We start from the raw sequence: 19,940 nt of genomic DNA on the forward strand, positions 1-19,940 counted from the left end.
TCCTGCCCCTTCCAGCCATGGGACCCAGCTACTCTGCCTCAGTTTCCCTATCTGTAATGATGACGAAGCAGAAAGGCAGGCACCATGTGGCCAAGGAGGGTCTGAGGGTGCCCAAAGCGACTCCTGCCCAGATTGACATCCCTGGCCCTTGGCGGGTGGGGGTCAGTCTTCCCACCTCTGGGCTGGGGAAGCCCCCCCTGGAAGAGCTCCCGGCTCAGCAGAGGTCCTGCACCCAGGGGACTTGCCACCCTGCCTCCCAGGTGTGGCACTGCCTCCGACGAAGGCTGTCAGGTTGGGGCTCAAGCGAGGACAGAGTGGCCCCGAGCTGGCTGCCACACTGGAGACCAAAGGGGACCACACGAAGGTCAGGAACAGTGGGGGTGAGAAGACTGAGGACTAGCTGACCCCGGCCCCAGGCTGACCCTCGAACCGGGCTGACCCCAGCCCTGGGGTAATAAGCCAGGGCCCCCTGGGATGGGCTTGACCAGGCAGCAGAGGAAAGACAGGAAGTGTGGGGGACACCCGCTGTCTCCGGGTGACAAAAGGCAGGATGAGACAGCTGCCCTCGGGGCCAACGGCTTCCGGCTCCGGCCCTGCAAGGGCTGCAGGGCACGGCGAGCACTGAAGCGGGACCTCCTGCGCCTTCCTGCCCCACCCCACACCTGGCCCTTTGAAGTGTGTGTGCCGGACACGACCTGGACATTCAGAGCTCCCTGGGGAGGCCACCAGGCATGGTGTCAGGGAGGAGAATGGTGGTGGCATGGCCCTGGGGAGGGCTCCCCTGCCCCAACATCTCGAGGGTGAGAAGAGAGCTCAGGCCCTGGTGCCTGCCCACTGAGCCTGAACCCCAGCTTGGCCCCTTGCTGGGCAATTAGCTGACCTCTGTGTGCCTCAGTTTCCAGACCTGCAAAACAAGGAACACATCGGGCTTATTGCACGTGTCCAGCAGACCACCGTGGGCCAGGCTGGCAGGCGAGGGCTCAGAGTGCACCGGCCACCACCGGGACCCATTTCCAGGCCTCAAAGAAGTTTACATATGTGCCCAAGGTCTGGGTGACACCAGCAGTGGGAAGGAAACCCCAAAGCTCTGCCTCCAGCTCCTGTAGTGGGGTCCCAGCAGCAGGGCTGGTCTTCCCAGGGTGCCTCAGTTTCCCACACGTGCTATGAACCCATGGGGGTCAAGCCAGTGGGTGATAGATGGTGCCTGAGGGTACAGCCCCCCACAGGTGCCAAGCTTGACTGGATTCTCCTGCCTCTCAGCCAGGGAGGAAAAAAGCCCCAGGATGGCAGTAAACACAATAGAGCCCACAAATCAGCACCTAAGAGGTGGTCCACATGAGACGCCTTACCCCAAAAGCTGCTTTTTCTTTTTAAAATAATCTTGGGGGTGGAGCACAGAGCTTGAAGACAGGGCTCACCCCCTCTACAGAGAGAACCTTCTGGAGTGGCCTGATTTGGCTCCATTTCCTACCCCCTCTCCTCCTACCCAGTGACGTTTCTGAAACAATCACAGGTGTGATGGGAGGCAGGGTAGAATGCCGGGGAGCGTCAGCTAGACCCGCGGAGAGTTAAAACAGCCCAAATGTCCCCAGCACCACTGGGTTAGTAGCCAGGAGAGCCAGGGACATGGGGAACACTGGCTGCAGGACCACGAGGAAGCCCTGCCATGCAAACACCATCATGGCCAGGAGAGGCCCAAGGCCCCCTCCTGATGCTGCCAACTGTCATGTCATATCCATTATTTACTGTTTAATTTAGCTTCCCAAATTCTTCACCATGAACTTGGGTAAGGGGCCTGATGGTTCCCTGGTGTCTATGTTAGGGTTTGAGCCAGTGATGCTGGCTGTGAAGGATTTCCCAACTGAGAGAAGAGATGCAGAAAGAAAGTTTATTATGCTTTCCCAGAAATGGAAAGGGCCAGTGCATTGTAATCAATACAAGGGCAAGAAACAAAGGAGCCAGCCTGCTTTTAAGCAGGTAGGTTGCTAGGCGACGAGGAAGGGAGGGGTTTGGGTTGTCTTGAAGTTGAGCAGATACCAGGGTGGTTGTCTTGAAAAGTTGTACTTTGTTTGCTTTCCAGGAGGCAGTCTGGCAGATGTTGCAGGGAGGCATCTTATCAGTATTTTCCCAGGCCTGTAAAACATGCTCAGAGCAAAAGTTATGAGTTCAGAGAAGGCTTGTTTGAAGGGGAGGGGGGAGGGAACTTTCCAGACTCCTTGGTGGGAATTATCCCTGAGCCTTGAAAACAGCAGGAGGAGGGGGTGCGACAATGTAGCCTTGAGAGTTGTGAAAACAGCAGGAGGAGGGGACGCAACAATGTAGCCGTGAGAGAAGCTTCTCTTTGCAGTTTGAACAGAGGGGCTGTTTGTTTGTTTTTAAATGTATCTTTATTGATTTCAGAGAGAGAGAGAGAAACATCAATGATGAGAGAGTCACTGATCGGCTACAGCCCAAAACCGGGGCATGTGCCCTGATGAGGAATCAAACCCCGATTTGCTGGATCCTAGGTCGATGCTCAACCGCTGAGCCATGCCCGGCTGGGCAAGGGGCTGTTTGAATCAGAGGAGCCAACACTCTTGGGATTTACTTACCAGGTGCTTCTCATAAACCGTGGATGGCCACAGCAAAGAAAAAGAAAGGCCTTTTCTGTCATTACAGTCTACTTTGGGGGGAGGTGTCCCCAAAAGCCCACCTGCCTGTGTGTCCCAAGGGCTCCCGGGGATCCAGCCCCGTGACGGCAGTGAACGAGGGTCCCTTGTGGGATCCCTACCCAGGCCATCGCGAGGCAGCGACCCATGCCCCAGGGGTGAGCTGGGGCAAATGGGGACACAGAGTGCACTGGGTTGGATAGTGTCCCCCCAACATTCAAGTCCACCAGGAACTCTGAATGTGAACTTTTTTGGAAATACGGTCTTTCAGATATAATTAGTTAAGGGTCTCAAAATGAGATCATCCTGGATTTAGGGTGGGCCCTACATTCAATGACAGGTGTCCTTATAAGAAGAGGGAAGTTTGCCCGGCCGGACGTGGCTCAGCGGTTGAGCGTCATCCTAGGATCCAAGAGATTGGGGTTTGATTCCTGGTCAGGGCACATGCCCGGGTTTCGGGCTCAATCCCCAGTCAGGGGTGTGCAGAAGGCAGCCGATCAATTACTCTCATCATTGATGTTTCCCTCTCTCTCTCTCCTTTCCTCTCTCTGAAATCAATAAAGATATATTAAAAAAAAAAAGAAGAAGAAGAAGAGGGAAGTTTGGACACAGACACACAGAGGGAAGATGGCCATGTGACAATGGACTCAGAGGTGGGAATGACGTGTCTACAAGCCAAGGGATGCCAGGACTGCCGGCACCACAGGAGCTGGGAGAGGCAGGGGTTCTCCTCCAGAGCCCCAGTGAGGAACCAGCCCTGCCCACACCTTGATTTTAGACTGTGAGAGGGTAACTGTCTCTTGTTTTAAGCTATCCAGATTGTGGTAATTTGTTATGGCAGACTTAGGAAATCAGTGGAGGCTTCCTGGAAGAGGTGATGTGGAAGCTGAGACCTGAAGCACAGAGGTCAGGCAGGACAATGCAGAGTGGACTTGGTGGGGAGGGGAGTCTTTGGTGAGAGAGCAGGAGGCCTGGTGAGGAGAGAGGGCAGGCCACCAGGCCCTGCAGGACAGAAAGGAGGCATTACCCTGGACTCCACCTGGGAAGGGTCGAGGTGAGCCTCCGGGGGTGTCAGGGTGCCTCCTTGCCCCCTGAGGAGCATGCATCTGTGGGAGGGAAGACAGTCCGTGAGAGGCTGAGCTGGCAGACACCGCCCCCTGCTTTTTGCAGCCTCCAGCCCCTGGGTGTTGTGGGGACGGGTACAGCCACCCCCACAGGAGGGTGGAGCTGAAAGACTCTCCCTCCAGAGCTCCCCCAAATTCTCTGGCTTGGGGTGTGTGGGGGGAGAAGGGGGCCGTGGGCAGGAGTGGCTGGAGCTGCTGAATCAGGAAGGAGGGCTGAAGACGGGGATGGGCGGGGATGGGCCGGGCGGGGCCTGGCAGGGGTACCTGACTTCGGCAGCATGACCATCATGTCATCCGGGAGCCCCACCGTGGGGTAGAACAACCTGAAGGCATTCAGGGCCTGGGGACTCGCTTCCGGGGTCCGGCCTGGGACAAAGCAGGGCCCCTGTGAACCCCATGGCTCACAGAGGTGAGGGGGAAGGAGAGAGGGTGTCTCCTGACCTCACTTCCTTGAGGGCTGACAGCAGGTCCGCCACCCGAGCTCGGGCAGGTTGGGCACGAAAGTGCCCCCTCGCTGAGGGGCTGGTGGGGACTGGAATTGGCCCAGAGAGGCACCCTTTCCTAATTCACACAAGGGCGTCCAGGAGGTTGGGGACCCAGATGCTCTCCCTGGCCATGCTCCCCTGAGCCTCCCCCCCCCCCCCATAGGCATCTTTTCCTACAGCTCCCAAGGCCGCCCTCCCACCCTCACCCCAGCCTCTCCACCTTGGGGAGCTCCACTCTGCCGATACCCCAGATATTAAAGCGGAACAGGATCTCAGCCCTGGTTCCGAGTCTCAGGCAGCCGGGAAGATGGGTCCCCACCTTCAGTGCCCGGCCCTCAGAGGCCCCTCCAGTCAACCCCTACCCATCCAAAGCCCTGTGGGGTCCCCCCGCCCCTACCTCACACCCGCATGACCCTTGCCGGGCCCAGACGTGGAAGTGAGACAAGGGAAAAGCAGGGTCTGGGGCAGGTACTGAAGGGGTGGGATGGGGGCGGGGCCTCACTGTAGAGCTGCACCATGGTGCTGAGCGCCCCCTGCAGCTCCTTGTAGATGTAGACCACGGCGAAGGAGCTGTAGTCCGTGTCCACGACGCGCAGGTCCAGGTAGCCCAAAGCTGCGGAGGAGGAGAGCTGCAGGGGCCCGGACCGACCCCACCCACACTGGCCTCTGCTTCCAGTGGCCGTGGGGGAGGGACAGGAGATGGCAATGGAGAGGGAGTCCTGAGTTTAAGGGGAGTCCTATAAAGAATCGGCGTCAGGTGCCTCTGAAGGCGATGGGGCAGGACCTACCTGGGACTCTGAAGTGTCCCTCGGAGCCCACCTTCAGGTACTCGGCATCCACCTGGTTACAGCCATCAGCCCTGGGGGTGCACAGCCCACTCACTCTCCGAAGCTGCCCAGGCTCACCCCACCCCTCCAGCTGCACCGGGCCCCACCGGGCTCACCGAGGGAACTCCATGTGGACGCTGAGGTTGCCCCCCGCCATGGCTGTGATGGCACTGGTGGACATTAGCAGGTGGTCCTTCTTGCTCTGGAAGACCTTGCAGTCGGAGGCCATGGAGACCACGTACCAGAGGCCTGAGAACTGCCAAGTAGCTCACTGAACAGCAGGCTCGGGGACCCAGGAGCACAAGGACGACAACCCAGAACCAGGACTCATCTGAAGCCACACAGCCCTGGTCTCTGGAGTGTCCACCTCTTGGGTCTGAGACTGGGGTGGACGAGAGCCCTGTTCTGCACTTACCTGGGGCAGGTCACGTCACCACCGTGAGCCTCAGTACCCCCCTGTGAAATGGGTCAGTGACCACCCCCCACACAGGGTGGTTTCAGGGTTATATAAAGAGCTAGTCTAACGGGGTCAAGGCCCAGCAGGTGGAGATGCTGTTCCTGTTACCCCATTGCTGTGTGTTCAGCAGATGCTCAGCCCCCAGCCCACCACAGAACAGCACAGAGCCTCCGGTACCTTCTTGGCATCAAACTCTGGCTGCACCAGAACATCAGCCCAAGCTGTGGACACCCAGAGCAACGCCAGGATCTGGCCCACGAGGACGGATGACTTCATCCCCATGCCTGTCCTTGGCCCTTGGCACCGTGTCTGAGCCCCAGCAGGCCCAGTTTTATAGCCCAGCCCAGGAGCAGGGCTTACCACATCAGCAGATTGGGGAGTGGAAGGCATCTGAGCTCCGGAAACTCAAGCCCTCCTTTGTCCATTGTGTGGCACAATCACTTGAGTGTCCCCACCGGCTCCAGGGGTCATTTCCTGGCAGGCCCCAGAAAGCTGGGCTCTCACCTCCAAGCTGTGGATTTGTCCCCCCTAACCTGCCAGTCAGTCCTGGGGTCAGGGGCCCAAACAGAGACTGTCGTAGCCTGCAGGGACCCGGATCCTCAGCTCCTCTGTCCATCTCTGGTCTGGCTGGGGCTGGAGGCCCAGGGCCCTTGGGGGTGCTGCTGGGAAGCATTCAGGCTCAGGTTTGCTCTAGCCAGCAGGTACCCTCTGGGGGCCTGGGTCCCCCACAGTCCTCACTCCCTCTGCTCCCCACACAGTAGTGGATTCACCACTGGCCAGGCCTCTGGACCTCATCTAGGGGCAGAGCCTGTGCCAGGGCAGATGTGACAGGTGACATCAGAGGCCAAGGCGCCCCTCACTCCAGACCCCTACTGCCTCCATGCAGCCACTTGCTGGGCCCCCAGCAAACACGTCTGGAGGGTGGGGCTGAGCTGCCACTTAGGATGGATTACGGTCTCAAAACCACCTAATCACCAGTTGCATAAGTGTTCAGGCAGGAGTGTCGCCAGGGAGGCACCACTGGCTGGTTGGGGCTTGAGGCGCCAAGGCCTTTGCAGGTGATGTCTCGTGTCCACGCAATGCCAGGAGCAGCACGCGGCCTGGATACCCCGGGGTCCGTGGAGAGGGCCAGAACTACCAGTGCTCCAGAGTGGAAGGGGGTCCAGTCTGGGGTGGGAGAAAGACCCTCATCCCCGGCGTGCGGGAGGGGTGGAACCGAGGCTCCTGCTTGGCGCCTCCACAGGGTTTCAGAAGGCACTGGCTCTCACCAGGCCCCTGACTCACAGGATAGAAGGCAAAGTCTTCCCATGAAAATTTTACAAAACACACATCTTCTAAAGGACTTGGACCCAGAATCTACAAAGAACTCTTAAGACTCAATAAAAAAAAAACAAATACCCAATTAAAAAAAAATAAAGGAAAAAAGTGATTTAAAAAGACATTTCACCAAAAAAGGCATTCAGATGGAAAACAAACAAATGAGAAAATGCTCAACATCATTGGTCCTGGGGAGAGGCAAACGGAGACCACCTGAGACACACCTACACACTTGTCTGAATAGCAGCATGTTTTTTAAAATTATCTTTGTTGTTGAAAGTATTACAAATGTCCCCCCTTCTTCCCCCCTTGACCCCCTCCTCCCCGCTCCTGCCCCCTCCCCAGGCCTTCACAGCACTATTGTCTGCGCCCCTGGGTTATGCATATATGTATATAAACTCTTTGGTTAATCTCTTCCGGGCCCCACTTCCCTCTGCTAATCTGGATCCTGATATCCTTCCAGTAATCTCCTACTGGCAAGGTGCCTGCGGGTCCCACCTTGGGTGGGTGGGTGTCCTTACGCACCCACACGCTTGTGCAGCTCACGGTGTACACATGGGCACACCCACACAGCCTGCAGGGTGGAAGGGCCCCTCCTGGAGCCAGGCACCTAGTGCCCCACAGGGCTTGCAGAGGAAGAAAGTTCCAGAGGAGCAAGGCGCCCTCCTCCAAATCAGTCGGCTCCAACGGAGCCTTTAGGACAGAGGACGGAGTGGCCTCTGGACCCTATCTGGCCCATGTGGTGGGGACCCCAGCAGCATTTCCACAGAGCTTCCTGAGGCACCCAGAGGTGAGGCCCTGGGAGAGACCTGCAGCATGCCCAGCCCCACCCAGGCTCACCCTGTCTGTCAGTGTTGGGGGCTCACAGCCTAAATAGGCGGCCCTGTGCTGGGAGGCGGGCAGGACTCCGGTGGAGAGCATCGGGCTCCAGGGACCAAGTTGGCGCCCTGCACCTGTCCCGGGCAGACAGGCACATGGGCTGCAGCCTCATCGGCTGGGGACACTCTCAGGCCTCGGAGTGGGCTCCTCACCCTGCAGCTCCAGGTCCTGGGACCTCTGTGGGTTGGGTCAGAGAGCACAAGAAGCCTGGGGCCAAGAAGGCCCTTCAGGGAAGGGCCACCCCCACCCACCACCAGCCCAGCCTTGGGGCCACATTGACTCGGGGGTCCCAGGGGCCCCCCAGCCCCCACCGGCCAGCACAAGGACCTGTCCCCTCCTTGTCCTGTTTTCCCTCTCCCCCGGCTCTGCTCACCCGCCTGCCCTTAAGGGCCGGGGTTCTGCCTCCTCCGTGGGCTCCCCAGCTCCCAGCACAGAGCCCGCACCAAGTATGGGCTTATAGTATTTTTGGAATTTGCTAAATAACCCTTTGATACATCACTACTCCGTGGTCGTTTTCAAGAGATTGAATCCCTAAGCAAAGCCCCACCCCAGCAAGCAATTCCATCAACGCCCCTCCGCCGCTGACGGCTTCTGCACGGGGCAGGGCGGCCGAGCGCGCGCCCGCCTCCCGCCGTCCCGGCTGCGGGGAGCGCCAGGCCCCGCCCCTTTCCAGGACACGCCCCTCCTAGGCCCCGCCCCTCCGCCCCACGCAGGCCCCGCCCCTCCCCAGGTCCCGCCCCCTCCTCCCGCGCCTGCGCAGATCGACCTTCAGGTCCCGCCACGCCACGCCCCGCACCTCCGCCCGCGCCTGCGTGGACCCGACGGCCCGGCCCCGCCAGCCATGGTGAACCTGGGCCTGTCCCGGGTGGACGACGCCGTAGCCGCCAGGCACCCGGTGAGCAGCCGGCCTGGGACGCGGGCCCGCGACCTCGGGAGCTGAGCCGGGCGGGGCGGGGCGGGGCTCGGTGGGTGTGTCCGCGTCGGGAAAAGGGGCGGGGAGTCGGGACCTCCGGCTCTGGGCCCGGGCGCCCCGGTGGGCGTGGGGCGGTGGGCGTGGGGCGGTGGGCTGCGTCCATTCCCCAGGGCCTCGCCCGCGTGCGGAGAGGAGGGACGCGGGGACCGCGCGGGAAGAGGGAGGGGCACTGAGCCTTCACCCCCCCCCAGGGGCTGGGGGAGTACGCCGCCTGCCAGTCCAGCGCCTTCGTGAAGGGCATTTTCACCTTCGTCACAGGTAGGCTGCTCCCGCGCCCACGCGTGTAAAGGCCTCCGCCTCCCGGCTCGTTCTGACTGCCCAGCAGGGGGCGCCGAGTCGGCTGCCCGCGGGTGCTGGGGCCCCGCGCAGGTGCTGGGGGACGCGCGCAGGTGCTGGGGGCCGGCGCAGGTGCTGGGGGCCCGGCGCAGGTGCTGGGGGCCGGCGCAGGTGCGGGGGGCTGCGCGCAGGTGCGGGGGGCTGCCCGCAGGTGCTGGGGGCTGCCCGCAGGTGCTGGGGGCCGGCGCAGGTGCGGGGGGCCGGCGCAGGTGCTGGGGGCCGGCGCAGGTGCTGGGGGCCCGGCGCAGGTGCGGGCAGGCTGACGGACTGTCTCCGGGCAGGCGCCGGTGTGACCCTCGGCCTGCAGATGTCCACTCAGAGGAGGTTTAAGTATCCCTTCCAGTGGAACGTGCTGGTGGCCGTGGGTGAGCGCTCCAGGGTCAGTGCCTGGGGCCCCTGAGGTGCTCCCATGTTGCCAGAGGTCACTGGCTCTTTGGTGGGGATGGGTTCCCTCTAGGGGTGTGTGTTTGTGGGGGGCTGTGTTCCAAACATCCCTGACTCCTGGGGTGGGGCCCCAGTTCCTGGAGGGGGCCCTGCCCAAGCCCACCCCCGCGCCCCTGCTTTGTTCCCCAGTCGCAGGCTCAGTGGCCAGCTACTGGGTGACCCGAGTGGAGACGCAGAAGTGCAGCAACCTCTGGCTCTTCCTGGAGACCGGGAAGCTCCCCACAGACGTGGGCACAGGTGAGAGGCCCAGGGGCAGTGAGAAGCAGAAGCTTTGCCTCTGCTGCCCAGAGTTCTAGGCAGGCACACCTGGGGCCAGAGGTGTAGGCTGGACAGGGCCTCTCCCTTCTGGCCTGGGCCCTCGGCATGCACTTCCTGGAGTGGGAATGAGTGCAGTGGACGAAACTTCCAGAGCTCTGAGTGCAGGAGGAAGACCCAGGAGGGGTTGGGTGGCCCTGGGGTGGGGGAAGTGAGGAGTGAGGAGGTGGACACCCCAGTAAGAACGGGCAGATTGAGAGGCCAGGCATCAGGCAGCAAGCGGATTGGCCTCAGCCCTGGCCTCCACTGCCTGCATCCTTGTTGTAGCCTCGCCTTGGTCTTTGCCCCAGTAAAATGGGTGCAGGGACCATGAGCAGCTTTAGGATGTGGATCTGTCTCTGTTTGTCTCTTTCAGACCAGCGCCCCTAGGAGAGCTCCAGCCAGGGTGCACAAGACCTGGGCCCGGAGAGTTCTAGAACACAGCCCTCAGCACCTCCACACCCCAGGCCCCCCTCCCCCATTGGTCCTCCCGGCACCCTCTGGGGAGTGTGGTGACAGGACTTCTGCACTCCCTGGTGCACTCACACTCCCTTTCTGGCCCTGTATCCCCCACAGTCATCGGTGACAGATGCTGCCGGGCTTCTGGGACTAATAAACGCCTCGCTTTTTCCCACCTGAGTTCCACAGCGATTGGGAAGCAAAAGCAGGAAGAAGCTGAGAAACAAATGTCACCTTAGTGGCTGATACTGGAGGCTGTGCCAGGCAGTTCCTAACACTGAACGCCAGGATTAGACACTGCTGCCAGTCCTGTAAGACAGTGAGGCCTCCCTGTGCAGGGGTCTGTTTCTGTACAGCTTGGCAGGAGGAGCAGACCACAAGGTGTACAGCCAATGGCACCTGGTTCCCGAGAGAGCAGGGACAGGAAGTGGCTATGCCCACCTGCCTATCCTCCCAAACACACCTGTCAGATGAAGTCATTTCTCTCCTGGGGCGTAGGGAGGTACGAGCTAGCTTACTGGAGCTCTGTCCTCACAGAACATGAGCAAGACTACCCACCTCACCCCCCCCAACAGGAAGAGGCAGGTTATATAAACTTGGAGTCCACCATCCTTTGAGTTGGCTTCCCAGTCACACTGAAGGCACTCGGCTCAGGGCCACGCTGCTTGTGCCAGGTCAGCCCCTGTGCCTCTTGGCCTAGCTGGTCATTCAAAAGAATATCTACTGAGCACCTACATGCACCAGGACTCTTGGTGGGAAGGCAATGACAGGAAGCCCAAGATAACCATGGCATAAGCAACTCAGAGTCTCCTTTATGGTAAAGCCCAAGTGGGTGGTCTGGGGCTGACAGGAGCCCGGGCTCCTGTTAGTCCATTCACTGCTGTAATGGCCTCTATTCCAAGTCCACCTCATGGCCCCAGGCAGCTGTGCCAGCTCCAGCCATTGTGTCTTCATCCCAGTCACCAGGAAGGAGGGCGCATTCATTCACCATTCTGCCTACACTGCATTGGCCCGAACTGTCAGTGTACACTTGGGAAAGACACCTAGGAAGGCAGCCTTGTTCTACACAGCCATGTGCCCCACTAAAATTCAGGGTTCCTATATCAGAAAGAAGGGAGAACCAATATTGGGGGACAGGAGGCAGGCGCTGCCTCAGGCCCTGGTGGGGGTGGGGGGCAGGGGCAGACCAAGCATATGGCAGGTCCTTCCATCTCCCTGAGCGTAAGGCCTGGCTCAGAAGGAGGGAGAGGATGAATGAAGTTTTAGACCTGACTGGACTCACTTTTTAAAAACTAGTCAGAAAAGTAAAGGGTCTGTGTAAGAGATCATAGAAGGAGTGGGTGCTGTGACAATGGGTGAAGACCATTGTTATGGCTGAAGTGTGTCCCCCAAAATTCACATATTGCAGCCCTAACCCTAGGGCCTCAGAATACAACTGCATTTGTAGACAGGGCCTCTGAAGAGGTGGTGATGTTAAAATGAGGGTGGGCCCAGACCTCACCTCACTGATGATGACCTTATAAGAGGTGATGCGGATACAGACGGGTGCAGGGAAAAGGCCATGTAAGGACATGGGGAGAGGACAGCCGTCTGCAAGACCTGGAGAGAGGCCTTGGGAGGAACCAGCCCTGCTTACACCTGGATCTCGGCCGGCCGGCCTCCAGGATATGAGACAATAAACGTCTGTTGTTTAAGCAGGTGTGTGTGGCGTTTGTTAGGACAGCCCCAGCGAAGTCATGCAGCGTAACTTGGAAAAGCAACAAATCCAGTGTGCACCCCCAGAGCCCCAGGCTGTCCAGTGCTTGGGGCACACAGCTCTAAGGGATGCTTGGGCAGGGGGTGCAGAGATGGGCACTGATCCTTCCTGGAGCCAGGAATCTAAAGCTGGAGCCAGGAATTCCCGGGGGAAGTGGAGGCAGAGGTCAGGGAGAGGTGCAGTAGTGAAGGCCGAGGCTGGGGGTCTCATGACCCAGGTCACCTGGGTGTGGAGTTTGAACTTGGGGTCGGTGGGTGGGAGAAGAGATCCTGTGAGGCAGCGAGTGGTCAGGAGTTTAGGAGACAGTGGAGGGGATGGGTGGGTGCACTGCCAAACCACTCCAAGTCACCTCCCTGTAGAAGGGTGACGCCCTGGCCACCCGCCCAAGCAGAGAGCAGCCACAAGACTCAAGTGTCCAGGGGACACTCAGGCTGGCTGGGGGCAGAGGGCGGAGGCGCAGGCCAGGCGTTCCAGGGTTCCCTGGGCTTTGAGAACCTTGGCCCCCGTCACAATGGGTGGAGATTCCGGGGACAATTGAACTGAGGGTCTGCTGAGCAGGCCCAGCACATCGAGGAGGTTGGAAGGCAGGGCCCAGGGGCCACTGTGAGGATGTGGGAAGAGGCGGGTGTAGACGAGGAGATCCGGGAGCTGAAGACCATCACCCGGCTCCAGGGTGAGCCACCAGGGCACAGCCCCGCCCCGCTCAGGGGCTCTGAGTGCAGGACTTTCAGGTTTAACACAGGGACAGTTGAGGGCAAACAGGCTGGTGGTCACCCTACCACCCACCTCCCAGAGAGCTGGGAGAAGGCATCCCAGGCGCCTACCACGCAGGGGGCAGGGGTGGGGAGAGAAGCTGGGGGGCTTCACAGAGATTTGTGGGCATTGTGGACCCCAAAGCCAGAGGGGACAAGAAGTGGCCCAGCTGCTTCCAGCAGGCCTGGAAGGGAACACAAGGCCCCCCACTGCTAAGCACAGCCGCCCAGAAGAGCAGGGCTGAGCAGCGAGGCCAGGGGCAGGGGCCCAGACCCGGAATCCCGGCCAGGCCCTCGGCCACACCCGGCCCCTGACCCGCTGCCCGCCCGCAGAGCAATGCCTGGCGCTGCAGGTCCAGGCCATGAAGGAGAAGACCGTCAAGAACAAGGAGACGCTGGCTCTGCTGCGCAGCAACATCCGTCGCGGGACCCAGGACTGGGCTTTGGCCAAGAAGGTGCGCGGCCCAGGCCCTCCCTGCTGCCCGGCGCGCTGAGCCGGACCCGGGTGGACCGCGAGCGCCCCGCCCCTGTCCGGGCTCTGACCGCAGCTGGGGCAGCTGGGGACGTGCGCTGGGCTGCGGTCACTCCAGCGAGCCTGGCGGGCAGGCCCCCTGACTAGGTTCCCTTTCCTGGGCTACCCTCTGCTGCGGGGGCCCCTCTGGCTCTCTGGCCTTGTGGGGGAGGCCTGGGCCCTCGTCTCCCACCCCCATCACGTCTGCGCTGGGATGTCCTGGATGGGGTCCTGTAGCGCCCTGCCTCCCGGGGTCCTGCTGCGGGGCTGGCCCTGGGAGGATGCCTGGAGGGGCCGGCGGCAGGGGGGCGCAGAGGCGCCCCCAGCTCAGCCGCGGCCGCCCCGCAGTACGACCAGCGGTCCATCTCCAAGGCCTGCGGGAAGAACGTGCCCACGAGGCTGGCGAATTGCCGCAGCACCATGGAGGTAAGGCGGCGAGAAGGGTCCCCCGCCCCTCGCCCAACGACGCCGCAGAGCCCGTGGGGGCAGAGCGAGACCCCCCCCAGGGTCCCTCCCCGCCCGCCCCGCCGCCCGCGAGCCCGCGGCCCCCCGCGCACCGTGCCCTCCCCGACCCAGGTGGCGCGCGAGAGGCTGCGCAAGTACGTCTTCGACCGCGTGAACGTGCACAACGTGCTGATCCACCTGGTGCGGCGGCGCGGGCAGCAGCTGGAGAGCATGCAGCTGCAGCTGGACGGCCTGCGCAACCAGCCGGTGGCCACCAAGGAGCAGCTGCGCCTGCTGCAGGTGGCGGCGGGGGCGGGGCGGCCTGGGGGCGGGGCGGCCTGGGGCGGGGCTGCGGCGGGGGCGGGCTGGGGGCGGGGCGGGCCTGGGGGGGCGCGGCGGCGGAGGGGCGGGGCGCGGTGGGGGCGGGGCAAGCTGAGGGCGGGGCTAAGCGGACGCCACGCCCCCCGGGCTGGCCTCCGCACCTGCAGGGGGCCTGGCTCTCACGGTGCCCTCGGGCGGCCCCCAGGTCATCCGCCAGTTAGAGAACAACATCGAAAAGACGATGATTAAGATCACCACGAGCCAGAATATCCACCTGCTGTACATGGGCCTGCTGGACTACCTGAAGAAAGTGAGCCCCGAACTCCAACCCGAACCCGGGGCCCAGGGGGCCCAGCTAGGTGGGAGGGCCCGGGTCTCAGGCCCCAGCCTGCACGCAGGGCTGGGCTCTCGGAGGGGATGGGAACCACGCTAGCTGGTCAGGGCGGCCTGTACCTGGAGCCCCCAGTCCCAGACCGCACACCCGTTTCGAGCCCCTCTGTGGGTCTCCTGGGTTTCAGAGCCACCTCTCATACAGTGACACATCCCATCACAACCTCCTTGGAAGTGTCACTGGGCTGTCTGGCCCGGGGCAGTGGAAGAGTCCACTAGGGAGATACTGTGTGCCCCTCCTTTCACCTGCTCTGTGCCTGGCAGGGAGCTGGGGCCCCAGGCCACTGTCCTCGGGGTGCTCACAGTCTGAGGCGAGGGGACAGGGGCAGGCACAGGACACTCTAGAACTGGGAGGGGCCAGGGAAGTTGCCTGGAACGGGCAGCATGCTGTAGGCCCGCAGCCCCCGGGCCATGAGGCTCTGTGCCCACCTGCCCTGCCCCTTCAACTCAGGAGCTGGCAGGATACCCCACAGAGCTGGACAAGCTGCAGAATCTCGTGGTTGACTACTGCTCAGAACTGCAGGATATGACAGTCATGTCCCAAGATGCCATGATGATTACTGATGAAGTCAAGGTGAGCTCAGTTCCCCGGGCTGGGGGGCCCTGCGGGGCTCCCTGTCAGACCTGTCTGGCCCAGGATCCATTAGGACACCTCCATGCCCACACCACCTGCGATCGCTGGAGTCCAGCAGCCCCCCACCAGCCTGCTCTGCTCACACTGTGGCCCTGGACAGAGGGAGCCCCATTAGATAGGAAGCCATGGGGTGGACAGAGGAGGGAGAAAACTGGCCTGGGCCAGGCAGAGCCGCCCACTCACCCAGTCTGTGCCAAGGCCCCTCAAAGCTGTCCTCATGAAGGGGCAGTGTGAGGAGGCAGCCGCTCATCCAGTCATCCATGTCACACAGCCTCTGGCCAGCGCAGCAGAGAGACATGGGTACTGTGGGGCGCTGACCTGCTCGGGGCAGTAATGCTGAGAGGGCCCACAGGAGGCATGAGGAGCTGGCGCTGAGAGGCTGCAGAGGAACCAGCCTGAGAGCAGTGGTGGCTGTGGGCAGCTGGGGCTTGGGTGTCGGCCCCCCACCTACCCTGGAGCCAGCCCCCCTAACCTGGACCCTGGGAGGAAACAGGGCAGACGGGATCAGATTTGTGTTTCAGAACAGGTGCGCTCTGGCTGCAGAGACTGGAGGGGCCCAGGGCCCAGAGGCTGGTCACTGGGGCCAGACCAGTGGTAGACGGGGGTGGCCGAACCCAGAGGGAGCTGAGAAGCCTTTAAGAGGTCGCCCGATGATGCCCTAGCCAGTTTTGCTCAGTGGTTAGAGCATCGGCCCTCAGACTGAAGGGTCCGGGTTCAATTCCGGCAAAGGGCACATACCTTAGTTGCAGGCTCGATCCCCAGCCCTGGTCGGAGCACGTGCAGGAAGCAACCAGTCGGTGTTTCTCTCTGTCTCTCTCTCTCTCCCCCCCCTTCCACTCTCTGAAAAGCAATGTAAAAAATATCCTCAGTTGAGGATAAAAAAAAAAAAAGGTCAGCTGATGAGGTGGCACTAAGCCAGATGTGAGTGGTGAGGGACAGAGCAGCCCCCAGGATGCATCAGCAAGTGTGGATGGACCATGGCGTTCACCACAGAAACAGGACAGGAAGAGACCAGGTTTGGGGGAAGAAGATGACTTCATTTGTAGACACGTGGCATCCACTTTAGTGAGCTCCGAGTGGGGTTGGCCACGAGGCAGCTGAGGTTGGCCGGAGCCATGGCTATAGCTGGGTGACGCGGGCGGAGGAGGGCAGTGCAGGGAAGGAAGGCATCGCCGCTGAGAGGCCAAGCGGAGGGGACAGCGGAACCCTGAAGGATGGTGAAAGCGGCAGGCACCGTGTTGTAGGAAGGCCTCGAAGGCTGTTCCCAAATCTAGGGAGACGGGGGCTGAAAGTGACCACCGGATTTAGCACAAGTGACCACTGGATTACTGAAACGGACCCCCGCCGCCTCCCCATGTCCCCAGATGAACATGAGACAAAAGGAGGCGACCTTCATTGAGGAGCGCCGGGCGCGGGAGAACAGGCTGAACCAGCAGAAGAAGCTCATTGACAAGATCCATACCAAGGAGACCAGTGAGAAGTACCGTCGGGTGAGCGACCAGGGCCCCATGTGCACGAGGACAGTGGGGGGCGGCTCTTCAGCAGAGGCTGCTGCTCACCTCAGCCCCCCACCAGGGCCGGAGGGACCTGGACTTCCCCTCCAATCTGGTGAGGACAGAATCCATCAAAGGTAAGCACTCAGCTCCCTGCCCGCCCTCAACCAGGGTCCTGAGAGGCCAGCACTGGCTCAAGCCAACCAGTCAGACCACCGTTGAGGCCCCAGTGAGGGAGACAGACGTGTCCCTGCCTCTCCTTGGCCATACCTGCAGAGGCCGAGTGCCAGCGGCCACCAGCTTCAAGGCTACCTGCTGTGGACGCATGGCCAAGTGTGACTGAGGCCCTGGTTTCTCAGCTGTAAACCCCACAGGCACCCCAGGGCCTGGTCACCCACTGACTCGTCAGAAGAGACAACTCGAGTCCCCTGGGCCCCTGAGCTTCCTCTGAGAAGCTCCACTAAGCCCCACCAAGCCAGGCTGCTTCCAGTCCTCCTCTGGATGGCACTGCTCTGGGGCACCCCTGAAGTCCGGTTGGGGGGAAGCAGGGTCAGGTGCAAGCTCCTATGACAGGGACCCAGTTCCTGGGCGACCTTCCCTGGTGACGGGGAAGGTACGGAGGCCTCTGAGGCCTTGCAAAGCACTCCCACTGCATCCCTGTATGCTGGCTGTCCTTCCCTCTGCTCTGCTCTGCTCTGCTCTGCTCTGCTCTACTCAGTGAGGAGAAGAGATACCTCCAAGGCCGACATCGAGTACCAGGCAAATATGACTGCTTTGGTGGAGAAAGTCAAGACCGCTGTGCGCTGCTCCCACCTCTGGGTACTGCTCCCTGGCACTCCTGAGGTGTTGGGGGAAGGGCAGGTGGGGGCCCCTGTTGAGCTGGGCCAGGTTCTCTGGAATACACAATGCTGTGGCCCCCACAACTCAGAGGAGAGGGCCCTCCCGGGACACAGCTGGCACATCCCAGCCTGTTCCAGGGGATAAGAGAGCCACAGAATCTGAGGATCTGAAGGCCTAGGGTGTGGCCTCCAACTCCAACCCCATCCCCTTTTCAAACCAACAACATTATAATCAGCAGCTGCCTCTCCACCTGCCCCCCTTTTATTTTAATCCGATCTAGGTTTATTATTAGTTAGCCTCAAGCTCCTGTCCAGCAGGGCCCTGACATAAGCCTGTCCATCCTTGGACAAGCGCCTTGCAGCCATGCAGTCTCTTAGTGGTGGTCTCCTGACTCCACCCTCTGCTTTTTGTGAGGGTTATGTGCAGTGACACACCTGGGGCACTTCACCCAATGGATAGTTGGCTCCCTATAAGTCCTCAGTGCCTGGCTGCCATGGACATTACTGACCACTGGGAGGGACCCAGAAGGAACCAGTTCTGTGGGCCCTGCTGAGATGGCCCACACCTGATTCTCCCTACTGGCACCGCTAGGACATTGCAGGCCAGTTCGAGGCTCAGAAGAACACGGAGAACAACCTGCAACTGCAGATGAAAGATTGTGAGGCGAGGCGGACTCAGATAGGGGCTTTGATGAAGAAGCTGGAGATGGAGGAGGCACTGCTGAAGTTCCACTTGTCGCCCGGCTCTGACAGGTACCCAGGGGCCCCGCCTTCCTCCATCTGGGCCGCCCACCAGACGCAGCTGGGGCCAGGCTCTGAGCCCAGCGTATGCACTGCCAACCAGCCTGCTCATGCTCTGCAGATGAGCCGGGGACCCCACCTGCCCACATCGCAGCTCTTGAGCCCCTGAATTGAGCACAGCACCCAACTCCACCCTCAGGTCTGCACCACCTTCCTCCCCATTGTCCTCAACAGCTTTGAGTCTGTCCAGAAGAAAATGAAGGACACGCTGAAGGAGGAGGAAGAGAGGCTGCAGCTGGCCTACAGTAACATGACTAAGAGCCAGAAGCTGCTGCTGACCATCCAGATGGGCATCGACAACCTGTACCTCAGGCTCATCGGCATCACCCTGCCCACGGCCCAGGTACTGGCCTGAATGGGGAGGAGCCGCCTGCACAGGGAGCCTGGGAGGAACCAGAGAGCAGACGAGCCCCTCCTTCTGGTCTGCAGAATGAAGTGGCATTCTCCAAAGGCCTGGGTAGCCTAGACGTGCAAAGCAAACTTGGCCCGGGTGGCCTAGACGTGCTCAGCAAACTTGGCCTGGGTAGCCTAGACGTGCACAGCAAACTGGCATACTGTGAGAGTAAGCTCCTGTACCTGGCTGACAAAGTGCAGGCGTTGTCCCCGACTGAGGAGGTAGCTCTGGGCTGGGGGTGGGGGGCTACTCGTACCATGTCCCCTCAGAGCTGACAGTCCCCCGTGCCCTGCAGATGAACGCGAAGGTGAGGGACACCCTGGAATCCTCAACTCTGAAGGAGAAGCAGAACACCAGGATCAGCTTTGAGGACCTGGAGGAAGATATGATAGGTACAGGCTCGGTCGGGGCTGGCAAGCCAGGCTGCCCAGCGCAGGGGGAAGATGTGGGGTGGCTGAGCTGTGCAAGGCAGAGGCTGGGCATGCCGCTTGCTCCATCTGACCAAGACAGCCAGGAAGGACAGGGATGGAGAGGGTGAGGGTACATGGGGAGGTTAGTGCCATTGAGAGAATTAGTACATGTCCTGACGGGGCAGCACCAGTGCCCATCAGGAGGCAGAGAGGAGCAAAGGGGAGCCCCAGGCCAGAGCCCTTGTTGGGGTTCCTGTGGAAAAGGCAGGGTCCACGGCTTAAGATCAGCTCCTCTGAATAATTTTAGTGGGCTGGGGACATGGGGCTGTGCCCAGTTGTCTGGTCCCTGGCCCTGGGGTGAGCTGGACAGGAGAATGTGGGCTTGTGTGAGATATATTTTTTAATAGTTCTTTTTTTTCAAAATATATATTGACTACAGAGAGAGGAAGGGAGAGGGAGAGAGAGAAACATCAATGACGAGAGTCACTGATCGGCTGCCTCCTGCTCGCCCCTCACCGGGGAAGGAGCCCGCAGCCCAGGCCTGGGAATCGAACCCCGATCTCCTGGATCCCAGGGGATGCTTATGTGAGATTTTGATAAATGGGGGTCAGGAGAGGCTCTGCATTTGGTCAGTCTGCAAAAAAGACACCCCCGGCGCCCGGGGCGCGGCGTCCCCGGGCCTGGAAGGCCCCAAAGCCGAGCGGCGGCGGGGCGCGCCCGGGGCTCAGCCGCCCGCTCCCGCGCAGAGACCTTCCAGTTCGCCGACGTGGACCACAGCTACGTGCCCTCGCGGGCCGAGATCAAGAGGCAGGCGCAGCGCGTCATCGAGGACAAGCTCAAGGCGGCCAAGAAGAAGAAGAAGTGACCGCGCCGAGCGCGCCCGGACCCCCGCCCCCGGCTCCACAAATAAACATTTTTCCAAAACTGCGAGGGGCTCCGCGGGGAGGGGCCC

At 61.0% G+C, this 19,940-nt stretch overlaps 3 protein-coding genes across 4 annotated transcripts; 2 read left to right on the top strand and 1 right to left on the bottom strand.

Moving 5' to 3' along the window:
- Nucleotides 1-1,875: 1,875 nt before the first annotated feature.
- Nucleotides 1,876-5,826, bottom strand: LCN15 (lipocalin 15). The gene is made up of 7 exons (XM_081151373.1): nucleotides 5,719-5,826; nucleotides 5,201-5,340; nucleotides 5,046-5,116; nucleotides 4,760-4,870; nucleotides 4,037-4,138; nucleotides 3,676-3,754; nucleotides 1,876-2,133 (listed from the first exon to the last, which is right to left on the bottom strand). Exons 1-6 carry the CDS (start codon nucleotides 5,821-5,823, stop codon nucleotides 3,720-3,722), a joined length of 564 nt encoding a protein of 187 aa, XP_081007499.1. The 5' UTR covers nucleotides 5,824-5,826; the 3' UTR covers nucleotides 1,876-2,133; nucleotides 3,676-3,719.
- Nucleotides 5,827-8,496: 2,670 nt separating this feature from the next.
- On the top strand, nucleotides 8,497-11,935 carry TMEM141 (transmembrane protein 141). Of its 2 annotated transcripts, XM_081151374.1 has the most exons (5): nucleotides 8,497-8,632; nucleotides 8,902-8,968; nucleotides 9,328-9,411; nucleotides 9,620-9,727; nucleotides 10,161-11,935. In XM_081151374.1, exons 1-5 carry the CDS (start codon nucleotides 8,579-8,581, stop codon nucleotides 10,172-10,174), a joined length of 327 nt encoding a protein of 108 aa, XP_081007500.1. In that variant the 5' UTR covers nucleotides 8,497-8,578; the 3' UTR covers nucleotides 10,175-11,935. The 2 variants fall into 2 exon arrangements, with proteins under 2 accessions (XP_081007500.1, XP_081007501.1); XM_081151375.1 differs by lacking the exon at nucleotides 9,328-9,411 and having other exon boundaries at nucleotides 8,514-8,632.
- Nucleotides 11,936-12,608: 673 nt separating this feature from the next.
- Nucleotides 12,609-19,915, top strand: CCDC183 (coiled-coil domain containing 183; the record flags this gene model as incomplete). The annotated part of the gene is made up of 14 exons (XM_081151734.1): nucleotides 12,609-12,672; nucleotides 13,085-13,206; nucleotides 13,611-13,688; nucleotides 13,839-14,006; nucleotides 14,233-14,337; nucleotides 14,869-14,991; nucleotides 16,416-16,541; nucleotides 16,627-16,681; nucleotides 17,263-17,363; nucleotides 17,976-18,136; nucleotides 18,359-18,527; nucleotides 18,614-18,799; nucleotides 18,874-18,970; nucleotides 19,735-19,915. The coding sequence occupies 14 exons, from the start codon at nucleotides 12,609-12,611 to the stop codon at nucleotides 19,851-19,853; spliced, it is 1,674 nt and encodes a 557-aa protein (XP_081007860.1). The 3' UTR covers nucleotides 19,854-19,915.
- Nucleotides 19,916-19,940: the final 25 nt, after the last annotated feature.

Source organism: Miniopterus schreibersii (assembly GCF_964146895.1).
Source record: "Miniopterus schreibersii genome assembly, chromosome: 11".
NCBI lineage: Eukaryota > Metazoa > Chordata > Mammalia > Chiroptera > Miniopteridae > Miniopterus > Miniopterus schreibersii.